General features: G+C 51.9%; 6 protein-coding genes across 6 annotated transcripts; 4 read left to right on the forward strand and 2 right to left on the reverse strand.

Annotated features, from left to right (window-relative positions):
* Positions 1 to 395: 395 nt before the first annotated feature.
* Positions 396 to 1,734, reverse strand: BDW70DRAFT_166100 (glycoside hydrolase family 16 protein; the record flags this gene model as incomplete). Its single annotated transcript, XM_073741901.1, has 1 exon — positions 396 to 1,734. The coding sequence occupies exon 1, from the start codon at positions 1,560 to 1,562 to the stop codon at positions 396 to 398; it is 1,167 nt and encodes a 388-aa protein (XP_073591270.1). The 5' UTR covers positions 1,563 to 1,734.
* Positions 1,735 to 2,406: 672 nt separating this feature from the next.
* BDW70DRAFT_154173 (uncharacterized protein) lies at positions 2,407 to 6,963 on the forward strand (the record flags this gene model as incomplete). Its single annotated transcript, XM_073739783.1, has 3 exons — positions 2,407 to 4,651; positions 5,159 to 6,282; positions 6,334 to 6,963. 3 exons carry the CDS (start codon positions 2,407 to 2,409, stop codon positions 6,961 to 6,963), a joined length of 3,999 nt encoding a protein of 1,332 aa, XP_073591271.1.
* Positions 6,964 to 7,602: 639 nt separating this feature from the next.
* Positions 7,603 to 9,821, forward strand: BDW70DRAFT_13924 (uncharacterized protein). The gene is made up of 4 exons (XM_073737359.1): positions 7,603 to 8,601; positions 8,650 to 9,492; positions 9,543 to 9,712; positions 9,796 to 9,821. Exons 1-2 carry the CDS (start codon positions 7,857 to 7,859, stop codon positions 9,420 to 9,422), a joined length of 1,518 nt encoding a protein of 505 aa, XP_073591272.1. The 5' UTR covers positions 7,603 to 7,856; the 3' UTR covers positions 9,423 to 9,492; positions 9,543 to 9,712; positions 9,796 to 9,821.
* Positions 9,822 to 10,588: 767 nt separating this feature from the next.
* BDW70DRAFT_13941 (zinc finger HIT domain-containing protein) lies at positions 10,589 to 12,465 on the reverse strand. The gene is made up of 3 exons (XM_073737385.1): positions 12,322 to 12,465; positions 11,746 to 12,246; positions 10,589 to 11,680 (listed from the first exon to the last, which is right to left on the reverse strand). The coding sequence occupies exons 1-3, from the start codon at positions 12,363 to 12,365 to the stop codon at positions 10,807 to 10,809; spliced, it is 1,419 nt and encodes a 472-aa protein (XP_073591273.1). The 5' UTR covers positions 12,366 to 12,465; the 3' UTR covers positions 10,589 to 10,806.
* A 175-nt stretch (positions 12,466 to 12,640) lies between these two features.
* BDW70DRAFT_13955 (oxidoreductase, short chain dehydrogenase/reductase family) lies at positions 12,641 to 14,160 on the forward strand. The gene is made up of 4 exons (XM_073737404.1): positions 12,641 to 12,924; positions 13,014 to 13,309; positions 13,362 to 13,680; positions 13,744 to 14,160. The coding sequence occupies exons 1-4, from the start codon at positions 12,877 to 12,879 to the stop codon at positions 13,831 to 13,833; spliced, it is 753 nt and encodes a 250-aa protein (XP_073591274.1). The 5' UTR covers positions 12,641 to 12,876; the 3' UTR covers positions 13,834 to 14,160.
* BDW70DRAFT_13961 (Zn(II)2Cys6 transcription factor) lies at positions 14,078 to 15,791 on the forward strand. Its single transcript, XM_073737426.1, has 2 exons — positions 14,078 to 14,573; positions 14,637 to 15,791. The coding sequence occupies exons 1-2, from the start codon at positions 14,487 to 14,489 to the stop codon at positions 15,774 to 15,776; spliced, it is 1,227 nt and encodes a 408-aa protein (XP_073591275.1). The 5' UTR covers positions 14,078 to 14,486; the 3' UTR covers positions 15,777 to 15,791.
* The last annotated feature ends 131 nt before the right edge of the window (positions 15,792 to 15,922 follow it).

Consider the following 15,922-nt stretch of genomic DNA (forward strand, 5'->3'; position numbering starts at 1 on the left):
CAATGTTTGAGCCATTCCACGTAGAAATTCAGGTCGGATTGGAAAGCCTCGCATATCTGCATCCAATAATCGCTTTAAAAGCAATTCCTCTTCAAATTTGGTCAGTTTATGACCATTTGCGCGTATCTCTGCGCGTGGTTTCCTCCCCTTTAGACGCGCATGTAGGGTCTTTTCAGGCACCGCGTAGACTTTAGCGGCCTTCAAAATTGATTCATTTTTTGATCTTTATAAGCCTGCATGGCCAACTGAAGGCGAGTCTCTTGAGAAAGTGGCATCTTATTAATCGGTGTGAAGAAATGACACGTTGAATGATGCTTGAGGTTGGTCGGGGTGAAAATCCGCCGCTCGATGGTATCCGCCGCTCGATGGTATCCGCCGCTCGGTGGTTGATTACGTTAGCGCTGCATCTTATCCAAGTAGCACGGCCTTTCGCACCTCTCCCCAGCGTCATCACCCGATGTCTGCCTCTTCCCGTGGGAGCCCCCTTTCGTCCGCTCTGAGGGCCGAGCTCGATGCCGCTGGCCGGTTTCAATTGGGGCGTCACCTGCCGCTGACGTGTTGTAGGCGATCTCAATCCATTCAATTCCCATGTAGACGCTCTCATCCACCTGCATGTCACCCGTCCATAATCCACCGTCGCTCCAGAGATTCAGGGCGAGGATACTCGGGCGATCGGGTACGCTCTTGGAAACGACCGCTTGCAGCTCATCATTGGCGTACCAAACGGTCTTGTTCGCGAACCAATCCATACGGTGCGTCACCCATTCAGACCAGGGGACCGGGACAGTCGTCACAACCTCACTCGCACCGGGTATGATGATATCGTTCTCGGCGTCATAGTCTGGCTGGTTCGCATAGTGGATCGTGTTCGGTGGATCAGACGTCAGGAACTCGACATCAGCCTCGCACGTGGCTGAGCGATATGTGAAGATCCCAGCACAAGCACCCTTAGGTACCTCATTGACATCCGGCGTCTCATCCCACGGCCGTCTCGAGATTGCTTCACCTGACATAAGTCTCATGCGCACGCGAATCGAAACATGGAAGTAGTTTCCATGCTGGCTCTCCACCTCTGCGGAAGACGAGTAGTCCGGCAGTCGAGTTGTACGCAGAACAAGCTGGCTGGCAGCGGGGAGATTTGGATGTTTGGCAAAGAACGCATTCGCGTTGTCGTTTACCATGGGCACCGTGCTGTCCGTCGTCTTCTGCCGACTCCACGACTGCGTTTGCCAGTCTTTGCTGAAAGGTGTCTGAGATAGCGGGACCGTTTCCGCCTCCCAATGGCTCACTGTCGAGAGCCCGTAGCCGTCGCTGATGAGGCTCTGCGGGAGGGGGACATCGCGGAAGTCCCAGAATTGGTAGTCGGTGAAGTAGCCCGGTTCATCGCCAGAGACGATGTAGCAGTCGCAGGGGTAGTGGCTGGGGATTCTGGGAGCGAGATTGGGAACGTGGGCAGCGGTGGTGGTGATCAAGGTTCTGTTCGCTGGTGGGAGAACGATCGAGACGGTCGATGCTATTAGGGGGAGAGTCGGGAGGAGATGGAGCGAAGGTCTGAGCCTCATCTTAGTAAGGGTAGAATAGGAAATGGACCAGATCTGATATCAATAGCTTGGAAACGAGTGGCATTGGGCGCAGTCCATCGTGAGAAGGGGGCAGACCTATGATGCTGCGGAGGCGGATCGTACAGCCTGGGGAGACTTCCTTGGGAAGGTGCGTGGCCAGGTGCTTTCCAATATCAACAAAGAACAGTATTCTCACCTGAGATCCATGGTATTCCTCAGTAATCATCCCCAAGACTAATCAAGGTTGCTGTCGTTGTGTTGACTGCCAAGGCCCAGTTTGTATGGGAAAAGCGTTCCCCCCGCAATGGCTTTGGCACGGCTCAACGTTTGTGCCGTTATTCGCAGACCAACCGAGGTCGGTGAGTATATAAAGCAGTGTTAATGCTTAGAAACTGGTGTTGTTATTTTGTTTTAGATTAGACATATCGTAAATACACGAGTCCCGCGCACATTACCTGTCCACTTGTCGTGTCTAAAGGATGAATATATATATCTGTATTTTCGGGAGCGTTGATACTGAAGATTGACCACGACCTTAGAAAATCAGACCGTTACTACGGGGATGAAATAAATCTTTGGATAGGATCTCCATCACACTGTGATTTTCATGCAGAGGATTTGCCTGGTTAAGGTGGGTTTGTGGTCGATGTTGTTGGAAGGCGCCTGGAGATGTTCACACTGTCCACAATCTTTTGCTCTGCTATTTTCACATCCAGGACTCATCTCTAGCCAAATTACCACTAGCGATCGTCTATATCATTCATTCTTGAGATTGTTGAGTTTGATTTAACGTGAGCTCTCCTCTGAGTCGTAGGTGTCTACTCTAACACCATCCAAACCCAAGATGTCTTCTCGACGCCCGATTTTCTACAACCCCTTGGCCGGCTCGCAGAGAAGCGGGTTTCCACAGATTGATGGGCTCTCTAAGTTCCATAAGTCTCTCACCGGCTACAGTCCAACACCGCTTACTTCGTTGCCGGATCTTGCCGCCGAACTAGGCGTCCGCGCCGTTCTCGTTAAAGACGAAAGCAACCGGCTCGGTCTGCCCTCGTTCAAAGTCCTCGGTGCATCATGGGGTTGCTACCGTGCGATAGCAGCTTATCTTAGTCTGCCGCTGACAATTAGCCTTGATGAGATGGCCGCGCGGGCGCAAGAGAAATCGATGACACTTTTGGCTGCAACGAAGGGAAACCATGGGCGGGCAGTGGCATTCATGGCGCGAACACTGGGGATTGAATCCAGAGTTTTTGTGTCAGAATCTATGGATGGGCTGACACAGGATAGAATCAGGTCAGAGGGAGCAAAGGTGACGACGATCAAGGGCGACTATGACGCGGCTGTCTTGGAGGCGTTGAAGGTGTCGACCGAGACGGATGGCGCTTTGCTCATCCAGGACACCGCATTGGAGGGGTACGAAGAGGTGCCCTCGTGGATCGTGGAAGGGTATTCGTCCATGATGTTGGAGATTGAGAGCCAACTGGCAGAAATGGGTCTGCGCGCCACGGTCATGATCACGCCAGTGGGCGTGGGGAGTCTCGCGAACACAGTGTCGACATTCTGCAAGTCGAGAGAGGATCCGATTTCTGTGATCGCTGTTGAGCCCGATACAGCCGCTTGCCTACAGAGTAGTCTGCTAGCTGGTAAATTAATGCCGATAGAGACCTCGTTCACCATCATGGACGGTATGAACTGCGGGACTGTTTCGACAACAGCATGGCCAAACTTGCAGCGCCTTGTAGACGCTAGCGTTACTGTCTCTTGCTACGAGAGCCACCAGGCTGTGGGATATTTAGCCTCGCGCTCAATCATGGCCGGACCCTGTGGTGCGGCGTCGCTGGCGGCACTGAGACGAGTTAAGGAATGCTCCCAGTCACTCCTGACCGAAGACTCGGTTGTCGTGCTGCTCAGCACAGAAGGACCCCGCGACTACCGCATTCCATTGGATGTGGCGTCCGACAATGCTGTTGACATAGCGAGCACGCTAACGAGAATCAACTCTTCGAACCCCACGCTATCCCTCGCGGACGGCGTAGGAGAAACCCAGATCTGCGACTACCTGCAGGCATGGTTCGCACATCGCGGAATTGAGTCACATCGCGTTGAACCAGTCCCTGGCCGACCTTCTGTCGTCGGCATTCATAGGGGCAGCGGGGGAGGAAAGGCGCTCATGTTCAACGGTCATATCGACACTGTCAGTCTAGCAAGCTACGAGACAGATGCACTCTCTGGCGCAATTGACACCAGGAGCGGAAAACAGGTGGTCCTTGGCCGAGGGAGTCTCGACATGAAGGGCGGGCTCGCAAGCGCATTAGCCGCTCTTTCAGCTATCAAAGCCAGTTGCGAGCCCTTGCGTGGAGATGTCATTATTGCCGCCGTCTCCGATGAGGAGGACGCATCCCAGGGGACGAGGGACATTCTAGCTGCCGGTTGGAGGGCCGACGCCGCTGTTGTGCCTGAGCCTACGAACGAGATTATCGCGTATGCGCACAAGGGATTCGTTTGGGTGGAGGTCGATATTCTCGGCGTGGCTGCTCACGGCTCAAACCATATCGACGGAGTCGACGCTATTCTCCATGCTGGGTGGTTTCTGCAAGCTCTGGAAAAGTACGCTAACAGGCTCCCCATTGACGATATCCTGGGGCCGGCGACCCTGCATTGCGGCCTAATCCAGGGCGGAGAGGAAGCGTCCTCTTATCCAGCTAAGTGCACCATAACAATTGAGTTCAGAACAATTCCCGGTCAAACACCCCAATCAATAATATCTGATATCCATCGTTTGCTGCTTGAGATTCAATCCTCAAACAGGAACTTCAAGTTCGCCGAGCCCCGGGCTACGCTCGCTCGACCGGCTCACAAGATCGACGTTGACCATCCGCTTATTGAGAGGCTAGCGGACTGTACGAATACGGTGACGGCGGGGATCCAAAGTGTGCCGTTCTGGTGTGATGCCGCGTTGCTGAGCGAGGCTGGGATTCCCTCTGTGATCTATGGCCCAGCAGGCCACGGGTTGCATGGGAAGGAGGAGTGGGTGTATGTAGACAGCCTGCTCAGTGTCCGGCGTGATTTTGAGAAGTTGATGAGGGAGTTTTGTGCTTGATTCTTTTTTGATGTTTAACTCATTCATATGCCTAGTTCAGCAGCACGTACCGATGTCAAGTGATCATGAAGTAAATTAATATAGACAGGCCTGGGGCAAGGAAGCTGATATTCTGTTCAGCTCAGCGTAACGCTTGCTGGACAGGATTGGCCTCATTCGGTAAGGCCTTAGTGCTAAAGAGCGCAATAATGGTTGCCGTTTTGCATAGACAGTCAGCAAAGATCTAAATTGAATGTTTTTTTGATAGTTAGTTGGATTCAAGAGTAGAGAGGGATTATCTAGTAGTATATGGACGATAGGGACAGCCCCACGAAAAACCGTGGTTTATGATTGGCCCAAAGCTCCGCGCCTTGAAATTCCGGCAGTTATGATGAGTCATCGTCCAACGGGCTGGCAAGAACCAAAGCAAACTTTACCAAATCACAAAACCAAGAGAAACAGACCTCGAATGTTTCTCTATCAGACAATCTCCACGGCGCGATTCTCTTTTCTTCCGTAGATCTCGCTTATTTTTTGGCTATGGAAGATCGAGTGCCGCCTTACGGCAGCTTCATGGAATCCCTGCAGTATCTCCAAGCTGAAGATGAACGTGGGGTAACTGCCCCGGCAGCCCCAGTCGGGGGTGGGTGGCCGACTGAGGATATTTTCTTTGACTGGGACGCTTTATACGGCATACAAGATCCCACCTGCAATTCCGAATTCTTGCCATATGAACAAGCATCTCGGTCGACGGGGACGCTGCACTTTACTGCTACGCAATTCGAGCCGCAACGAGCTTCGCTCTCTGGTGGTGATTCGGCGCCGGCTATCGCCAGTAATCCTGAACCCGAAGGACGGGGTTCTCTCCAGGTTGGGCCAGGTACTACAAGTACTCCAATTGTGCCGTCGGGCTTCAACAATGTTGCCGAGTGGTTGGACGGCGCGTATCGACCCCCAACACCCTGCGACCACTGCCGCAGACATCGGCTGCAGTGTTTAGTTCTGCGGCGCACATCCCATAACCCAAACCCGGTGCCGTCATGTTCCAGTTGCGTTGGATTGTTCCGTCCATGCAGCTTTGGGCGCGGAGAGAAGCGCCAGCCGTCGGGGTTTGAGACGCTGTCGCCAGTACTGGGGCATCTCCACGGCGTTATTGAAGAAGGGAATGAGAATGAATGCGGGGAGCGCAAACTGGACTCCAAAGAGTCGAAGCAGTTTGTCAGGAAAGGAGCGAGAGTCTTACGGGATTGGTTTTATCGGAATGAGCACTGCCCGTATCCGTCGGAAGAGGAGAAGGCTCGACTTGCGGCGGAGACCGGGTTCTCGAGGCAGAGGATCTCTACTTGGTTTGCGAATGCCCGGCGGCGGCATAAGCAGCAGCGGCAGGCTAGAATGTCTACCCGGGTGTTCCGCGCTGGGTCGCCGATGCCGACGAGTGAGCTGGCTTCTATGACCCCGATGGAGCGCTGGCAGGCGTCGCCGCCTGATGAGGAGCCAGTGTCGGAGGCTGTGATTAGAGAGGCAATGGCTACATCCACGGGTTCGGACGTGTCAGGCCGTCAAAGCCGGTTTGAATCGCCTTTAACTGATTTCTCGTCTGGGTTGGAAGGGTCGTCACTCGCGTCATCAGTATCAAGCTTTGGTGTACTGGCATCAGACGCATCCGATAGCAGTTCATCAGCTTGGAGTTACCAGTCAGGAGATGGGCCACTGCGGTCACGACCGTATCGCCGTCCATCATCTGGACGACGAGGCGGACGAAAACGCGTTACAGAAGACGGCCATTACCAATGTACGTTTTGCATGCAGTCGTTCAAGAAGAAGCACGACTGGTCGAGACACGAAAAGAGCGTCCATCTCCCGTTAGATATCTGGATTTGCACTCCAAACCTCAGCGAACTGGAAGATACCAATATACCTTTTGCGAAATGCGGATTCTGCGACCATCACTCCTCAAGTCCGGAGCACTGGGAGAGCCACGACTTCCGTGAATGTGCCAGCAAGCCTGTACCCGAACGCTCCTTCAGCCGCAAGGACTATCTCTGGCAGCATCTACGTAAATTTCATGGATGTACACGATATCCGGTGCCGAACCTTGAAGCCTGGCGGTCGGCGCAAAACGATATTCAGAGCCGCTGTGGTTTCTGTGCAGCGTCTTTACCTAGCTGGTCGGCGCGTGCTGACCATCTGGCGACGCATTTCAAGGATGGCTGTCGGATGTCGCAGTGGGCGGGCGACTGGGGATTTGAATTTTCGGTTCTTGCGAACCTTAGAAACGCTGTTTTGCCGATGGAGCGTAGTCTGTTGGGTATGGCATCGACCTGATTCACCTAAGTAGGGTTGCACAAATTTCATGTTAAGCCTTAAATGTCGCACCCGCGTAATACAAAGACAACGGAACAAACTTGCATGGTTACGAGCCTGTCTTATGTTGGATGACGTTTAGGCAGACTATCGGTTATTTATGTTGACCAATTGGACGGCTTCGTAGCCTTTGTGTAGCCTTGCGTCTTTGGTGGCGATAAGACTGGCTTGGCCGGTAATTGGTGGTGATCAAGTCAGCTGGATGCAGGTTTTGCGCTAAGCAGGCTTGAGATTCCACATTCAACGCTAAGCCCTTTACGGTCGCTTGGCATGTATTGTCATCGCCATGTATTGTGTAACATAACATTACACAATATGAGTACATGGATGTTAACTTCATCAATTGTCGTCAAGCTAGAGCAGTTTGAGCATCAAATATCAGTAGTATGCCATCTAGGGTAGAGTCAGAGTCCCTGAAGAGTTAAGTCATTATTATTAATCCTGGTGAATGAGTGAAAATGAGTCGACCGTGTCCGATCGTCTGTAGTGAGCCAACGCCAAGTGGCGCCGCGCTAGTGAGAGGAGGGGCGCACGGCCCTAGCCTCCTTTCTTCGCTCAAACAGCCAGACTCACACAACCCAAACCCAAACCGCCCCATCTCTTTCATCCCGTTCAACCCGCTGACTCCCCATCTGCTCACCACCACCGCTTCTACGATCACCACATCCATCACTATCGCCATCGTACCATCAAAATTACCATCTATAGCATCGTCAAAATGGACCTCGGAAGCTGTTGTTAAAGACTGATGACTATCCCCCGTTCGTGTCTCCATATATCGCCGTATCGATCCACGCTACTGGTTTCGTCCCACCACCCTCATCACCAACCTCATCTCAATCCCCGTCTACAGCATGACCGCCACTCTCGAACGCAGTCTCTCTCGCACCTCCAGCGTCTCTATGCCACTCTCACCTATGATCTCCTTCCGCCATGAATCTACAACTCCTATCTCCGAATCATCCCTTTCTCACATCCACGAGCGCCTCTCGGCCATTGAATCCCGTCTTCTCGAGCTAAAATCTACTGCTCTGACTAAGGATGGATACGTCGACCGACGCAATCGGGAAGATGAGCATATCCGTCGGGAATTCGAAGCCAACCGATCCATCAGCAACAGAATCGACCTGAATGTTGTTGCATTGAGAGCGGACGTTGGCCAGTTGAAGTCAGGAATATTACAACTAAAGTCAAGCCTCGGACAAGCTGGGAATGAAACTGTCTTTCTTCGGAGCGATGTGGATCGACTGTCGAAGAATGTCGACCAGATTCAGGTTGATCTAGAACATATGCAGACTGACGTCTGTGGGTGTCGTGTGGAGATTAGTAAACTGCAGTCAGCCATCAGCCAGCTTCGCACAGAACTTATCACATTGCAGCATGAGACGTCGCGGCATCTGAACTCCTTCCTCGAGCGGTTTTCCCTCATCGAAGCGCGCATGAAGCATTCCGAACGTGTCCGGTTTAATTCGCTGGCTCATACTACCCACGCACCTATCACCCCTGTTCCTGTTGTTGAGGAAGATGGGTCCTTGCGTTGGCCGGATTATTTCCCCAGGACTGTGTGGAGGTTCTGGTGTTTGAAAAAACGCAGTCGGCGTAAGTCAGACAAGTAAATACCCCCCAAACCCGTCTAACACACTCTAGACAACCGTTTGGCACAACTCGCCGAATTTTACCAGCTGGGTGGATATGAATATTGGGGCCGCATGCATCAGGCAGATGGGATGTTCAGTGATAGCGACTCTAGCGATTCCAGCGACTGCCCTTCAAACCTCACCCGCGCTGAAGCGGTTCGCATGTTCCCGGAAGCTGCCCATCAAGCTCTCGCCGCAACTTTGGGTCTCGTCTACTACAAAATCCGCAACGAGGTGGGAGATCACCCTTTGTCTCCCATTCAACGCCCACCGAAGCGGCATCAGGAAGAGGTGGCCTCCGTCTCGTCAAGCTCCAAGCAGAAGCCTGTCAAGATGGCCCGTCGTCCGACGAATCTTTCTCCTACCGCCCTTCACAAACTCATCACTGGAGGTCCATCACTGGAATCCAAATCCCTGACATCCGAAGAATCTGCCAAACTCGGCTGGAACGCTAACGCGACCGAGATTTCGGATGACACGATGAGCAAACTCCGGGGTATTGTTTCGGAAGAAGTCGGCACCATTCTCCGCGCATTGGAACGTGGTCGACTGAAGATCAAACCTAGCAGATCTGAGCGTATGGAGATGAGCCCCACAGGTTCTCGCTCTAGTTCTCGCAATGACAAGGCCCCTGCTGTCAAGGATGTGGAACCCACTGTTCCGGACACAGTTCCCACTGAGATTATCTCCCTTTCCTTGAGAAAGGACGTGCAAAAGACAGGAGTGGAGATTGAACCTACCATTCCTGATACCGCTTCTGAGACTACCAGCGTGTCGACTTGAGCTGTACAGTTATTCGACCGCATCACTCTGCTGTTGTAAGATTTCATACCGCAACTGCCCCCGGGACTACGTGGGTATATCTAGCAGGCTTGGCCATTCTGTGTCTGACGATCATGGAAGAACCTTGTTTCTTGACGTGAAGGAGACACGGTGACCGATTTTATCGCATTTGAGCTTTCAATTCAGGCCGTGGTTACTAGGATCGACCTTTTTGGCGGAGATGGAGAACCGTCTCCTTCCCTGGTCATGTCGAGCTTGCCAAAGCGCGTATAATGATCAGGAACCGAAAAGTGAGGAAATTCCACCTGCTTTGGTACTTCTCAGCTATCAGGGCCCTGTGCCCTTCGGATGGCTAAAAATCGAAGATGAACAGATTGGTTTACTGTAGTCATCTCTCCGATGAACATACATCGCTGCCTTCACCTATGGGTGTGACCCTGCGGATCCGTTAAGGACTGCATCGTGATGTTCCGAGGGTTATGGGCTAAACAACTATTTTGCGAAATCATGGCTTCGTGCTATGCGTTGTTTTAGTCTCATCAGAGAGTCGACTTTGCGGTTCCGTCTAGGACCACATCGCTTTGACGCTCGGTCTAAAGGCTACGCTTGCTTCTGACGATCTCTGATGAAGGCTGCAGCTGGCTATGTCATTCGTTGATTTTCGATGACGGTGAACCGCTCCTATTTCTCTCAGTCGCACATCGCAGTCAACCGCGTTAAGTGTTGCTGGGTGGTTTTAGACCTGCCTTATGAACAAGCATTAATAAGGCGTCTTTGGTTGCACTTGATCTTGTTTAGATACCCTTTGGATTTATGGACTGCATCATTAGGAGTTATATTTTCTATGATATTGTTCGGCTTGGGATATGAGATCTGTTTTTTGGATTTTTGCGTGCGTGGCGTATATTGGCTTACTGAATTATTTGACTACTCATCCATTAGCTATTGAATGGCTGTTGTTAACCATACCGAGCATTCCAGTGGATTCGATCGGGCGATCGAGTTTGTGTCTACTGCACTCCGGACCGTGTCGTGTCGCGTCGTGACGAAGCATTCGCTCGCCTCCTCGCACTTGACCAGACCGGAGTTCGTATAAGACCCTCGCGGGGTTTGGATTCGTCGTGTATGAGTTTGGCCAGCCATGGTAGTAACCAGCGTTCTTGGTCGACGAATCGCGCTACTTAAGTCTTACAGTTCGTCCGGACTCCACACTCCGTACACTGGATTTAAAAGATTTTAGAGCCACTCAACTTAGGTAACGCGTGTCCCAATCCACCCCACGATGCACATATCGTACATGTCGAAGAAGTATATCACAGCAAGATTATCTACAGGTAATCATGTATTCAGATCAAACGTCACGAATCATGACGAGATCACAACGCTAGCTGGAACCCAATAAATCCTTCTCCAAAACCTCGAGCATTTTTCCTTCGTCTACGTCCGGGATATTTACTGCACCCACGCCAAAGAGCGCCTGATCTGTATCTTCCAACTGTCCTCCCTCGCCCCCGTCTTCATTTGCGGCAGTCTCTGCGGAGGCAGCTCCAGCTGCCGCTTCGTCAGGACGGGCTCGTAGATATTCGGCCTCTAGAATGAACCTTTGTTTCGAGGCTGACTTTCCAAAAGATCCAGGCTCTGACTCAGTGGCGCAGGAGGTATCAGGGCCAGGCATGAGCGGATTCTGCAGAACGTAAATGGTAGGGAACTCCAGTACGACACGGTCTTGTAGAGCGGAGGTGAGGGTCATTCCAGGGGATACGGGAGCGAGAACCGGGCGTTTTGTTGCGGTGCGGGGGCGGTGGATGTAGAAGAAAACCGATCTGTGGGGTAAGGGGGGTTCTGTTGATGGTGATGGTAATTCCGATGTCGATTGTGTTGTGTCGCCTTGAGCCGGTGTAGGGTGGTTGTTTGGAGGGAGGACGTGCTGCTGAGCAGTCTCCAGAGTAGATTCAGAAACCGGAATGTCCGATTTAGGCGGCTGATGTGTTTGCGATTGCGATTGTGTAGGCTCTGCATTTTTATCGGGCTCGACGTTGTTCTTGGTCTCCTGCGTAGACTCCTTCGCGAGTTCCTGCGCGGACGCGAGCTCGGGCTCTGATGTAGATGTGGACTCCTCAGTGCGGAGCTGTCTCTCCTCCCTCGTCAGCGGGAATGCGCGATCATATGCCTCTGCAACAGTCAGAGTCTCTGCGCAATTCATCCTTCTCGTCCCGTTGTCCGTCACCCACTCGATTGTCCATTGCAGACATTTCTGCCTATACCGCAATAACAGTTAACAAAGCCCGAAGTAGGAAAATACGTAAATAACGTGAATGCTCACTTTGTATGCCATCTTGAGCCATTCATCTTCGCCCGACTCATCCCCTTCGGAGCCTTGATAACCCTCACCCCCGCCTCAGCCGCTCTCTTCAGAAATCCCGCTTCGCCTTTCGCCAACCCCCTCTCAAAACCATGACCAATACCATTCCCGGCTCCAGGGCCCGCGCGCTTTCTCTTCCTCCCATCCATAACATCATCTTGCCCCAGCTCATCCTCATCCAACCCCACAATTCCCGGCTCCCTAACTCCCTGTCTCCCATCAACCACAACGCCCCTATTCTCCGCATCGCGGCTCGCTCGCTCTAGCCGTCGCTCGATGCTCGTAATGAAATTAAAGTCTCGATCAAAGGCGGATTCCGTGGCGAGCTCGGTGCGTCGTAGGTACGCGGCTGGGTCGCGGACTCCGGAGCACTGCGACCAGAGCTTGTGGCGGCGCGTGCAGGGAAGAGAGCAGGTTCGGGTTGAGCATCGGGGACAGCGGTATTTGGGGGGTTGGATATGACTGTTTTGGCAGAGAGCATGTTAGTTTAATGAGCCTGAGTGTGTAGGCTGATTTGCCATGTTGGATGAGACGGACCAGATTGCGCAGAAATTTGTGAGGAGGGAGTCTTCCTCGGACATCTTATGTATCAGTCAGAAGTATAAGACGTATATATGCAGATGAAAGATTTAGTTTGAGTATCTGAGCGATAGAGCAAACGAGCAAGAAGCTGAGATGTTGTTTAACTCCAACCTGGACAAAGCTGGAGAACGAAAAAAGCGACGCTTATCGATAGTGGTTGTGTTTGCCTTGATGCCTTAGCACGCTCACTGATATCTGCCTTGTGCCTCAGGCTGCAAAATGTTGTCATAGCAGCCCAGATTCTCCCAATCTCCAACCATCGTGAGCTGAGCACCTCGGTCTTTGAGACCGATGATTATAAATCAAGGAAAGACGAAATGGATCGCGACATCGTGCGACCTATGTCCCAATCGCCCATTATCTGATTACTCACATTTGCTCCCAACCGGTGGAAGAAGCCATTATAAAGCAGACGACCCCGCAGCTCCTGGCAGTTTCCAACAGTCATTCTCTGCTCTTCAACACTCATCCCATGTTCGGTATTAAATAAAACCTCCTTAAGTAGTCACAATGGCCACAAAACCCTTTGCCGTCATTGCTGGCGTTGGCCCAGGGACAGTAAGTCCATACCTTCCACCCACCGAACTTACCCTTCAGACGCATTCCATCCCCTTCCATAAATCTTTTCCCAATTAACAGCATCACAGGGCGCAAGCATTGCCCGCAAGTTTGCCCAAGCATACTCCGTCGTTGTGCTGGCCCGCAACCAATCCAACTACAACGGTATTGTGGATGAGATCAACTCCTCCGGAGGCCAAGCACTGGGCATCAGCGCCGACGTATCGGACAGTGCCAGCGTACAGAGCGCATTCGAGAAGATCTCACAGCAGTATAAGGACACGCCTCTCGCAGCAGCAGTGTTCAATTCTGGCGGGGGATTTGTTCGGAAGCCGTTCTTGGAATTGACGGAGGAGGAGTTTGCGGGTGGGTTCAAAAGTCAGGGGTGCGCCTTCCCCCATCCAATATTTTACTCGTTTTGTCTGAAGGATTGAAAGCTATACTGATGACGAGCACAGACTTGGCGCATTCAACTTCGCAAAAGCGACTCTTCCCCTCCTCCAGCAGGCTACAGGCCTCCAGCACCCGCCAACCTTAATCTTTACCGGCGCAACCGCTTCCGTCAAAGGATCGGCAAACTTCTCGGCCTTTGCGACGGGTAAATTTGCCCTGCGTGCGCTGGCGCAGTCCTTGGCCCGGGAATTCGGGCCCAAGGGGGTGCACGTCTCACATGTCATCATCGACGGGGTGATTGATATTCCCCGCACCAAGGGCTGGGCAAATGAACATGAAGATGGGAAGCTCGATCCTGGGGCTGTAAGTACACACTGATGCAGATTGTGCATAGAGGCGGGATACTAATGGGCATCTGACGGGCAGATTGCGGACGCGTACTGGCATTTGCACACGCAACCGCGCACGACGTTCGGTTTTGAGCTGGATTTGAGGCCTTACGTTGAGAAGTGGTAGACACTTCAGTTTCTTAAAGACGAATTCTAGGGATTGAAGAGGACCTGACCGCTTACCGCTGCTTTCCTACTCGTTTCCTGGATCAGTCTTATATAATGTCTTACGCTGCAGGGTTCTCGAGTCCAGACTTGAATTGGCAATAAATTGACATGGAGACATGATTCTGACACAGCTTACTCCTAGAACCGACTCAGCCTCGTCTTACGGGAAATCCCAACAGTATTTCTGGTAGTATCGTGCTACCCTGGCCACTTCGGATATGGACTAGAGTGAGCAGTAACCAGGCTCCTACAGTAACTAATAATATTCACGGCTGTGCAGAAGAATATGGATGCCTGGCGTCTTTTGCGTTGTGCTGCCGAATTGCAGTAAGATCCAACCTGAAACTGCAAACCTACCGATAGGCAGCCGTAAGAACACTAAACAGATCCACTTACCCGGCTAAGCCATGATTAAGAAAGCTTAAAAGACCTTTAGAAAGCACCGTTCAGGGACTCGATGGAAATGCGCAGGCTCTGCCAAACTCTAATTGGCACTTATTATATGCCCTTCGCAGCGGAACGCTGCGCAAGGAATCGAATCGTTCGCAGATTAAATCTCTATTGTTTTCGTCCCGATCATCAATTCGCTAGTTTTTGAATGCAACGGAGAGCATGTCTGCCAGCTCTGCACTTCGAGGACGGCGCTTTCATCAAAAGTCACGCAATGGGTGTCAACAATGCAAGCGCAGGAAAGTGAAGGTATGTCAGGATGGGAGGAGTTATTCATTGTTGAGTTCTGAACAAAGACTAATCGAAAGGTAGTGTGATGAGAAAAAGCCAGTGTGCGACAAGTGCAGAAGATATGGGGTAGATTGTTCTTTTGCTCCTGCCAATCGCATCAGGATAGAAGAAGCAGTAGTCTCATCCAGAAGGTCCATCTCCTCAGATCGGAATACAACTTCCTGCTCAAGCTCCAGGCCAAGCCGACGTGGATCGCCGCGCTGGATCCCAGTAGAAAATCCACACACGCCACTGTCAGCAGGATTCGAGCTTGCCATCGCGGACCTGGAGCTGCTCCACCATTATACGACCTCAACAGCTTACACGTTCTCTCTCCATCCAGCACTGCAAACCCTGTGGCGCGTCGAGGTGCCCCGGATAGGATTCACGGCGCCCTACACCCTTCGCGCGATCCTGGCCATCTCCGCTCTACATCTTGCTGTCCTCCGTCCAGGGAAGAGAGAGCTGTACATCGCACAGGCAAGCGAGCATCACGATGCAGCATTAAGACTAGCCACGCCTGCTATACCGAATATCAACCATGAGAATGTGCCGCCGCTCTTCCTCTTCTCCGCACTATCTTCCTTTATATGCTGTGCCAAGCCACTGAAACTAGGCAACTTCCTCCTCTGGGAAGACCACGAGATTGCAGACTGGCTGCTGCTTATCAAAGGCACAGGGTCTATTATCGAATCATCCGAATCTGCCAAAGAATCTCTCCACTCGGGGCCACTGGGCATCATATTCAGCGTGCATCGACAGTCTTATAGTTTGTTAGCCACGCAGCACGAATTCCTGGAAAACTTGCGCTGTTTCATACTCAACGAGATGAAGGATAGCCACGGGGACGAGAGTGAGGTGTACAATGCCGCAATCGACCACTTGAGCCACTGCTTCACCATATGCCTGGACAAAGGATGTCGACTTGAGACAGCGGAGGTCTTCTTGTGGCTGCTGCGGGTTCCGCAAGACTTTTTGCTCCTGCTGAAGGGGCACCAACCTCACGCGTTGGTGATAGTGGGGTATTTCTGCGTGTTGTTGCATCAGCTGGAATGGATGTGGTGGATGAAAAACTGGGGGACGCATATCCTATCGCAGATCTACCATCTGTTGCCTGGACCGATTTACAAGGCTTGGTTGCAGTGGCCCATGGAGCAGATTGGATTTGTGCCGTTTGAATAGAAACCATAGACTGCAAGTAGGGCTTAAATACAGAAATATATGTATTTTCATGCGTATAACCTTGCCTTTTTAACCTATCTTTGTTACCATTCCAAAAAGTTTCCAATAAGAGTATCACCATGTTGTCTCTTCGGATTAGGCAGTTG

This window comes from Aspergillus foveolatus (assembly GCF_047715535.1).
Source record: "Aspergillus foveolatus strain CBS 279.81 unplaced genomic scaffold BDW70scaffold_110, whole genome shotgun sequence".
Lineage (NCBI taxonomy): Eukaryota > Fungi > Ascomycota > Eurotiomycetes > Eurotiales > Aspergillaceae > Aspergillus > Aspergillus foveolatus.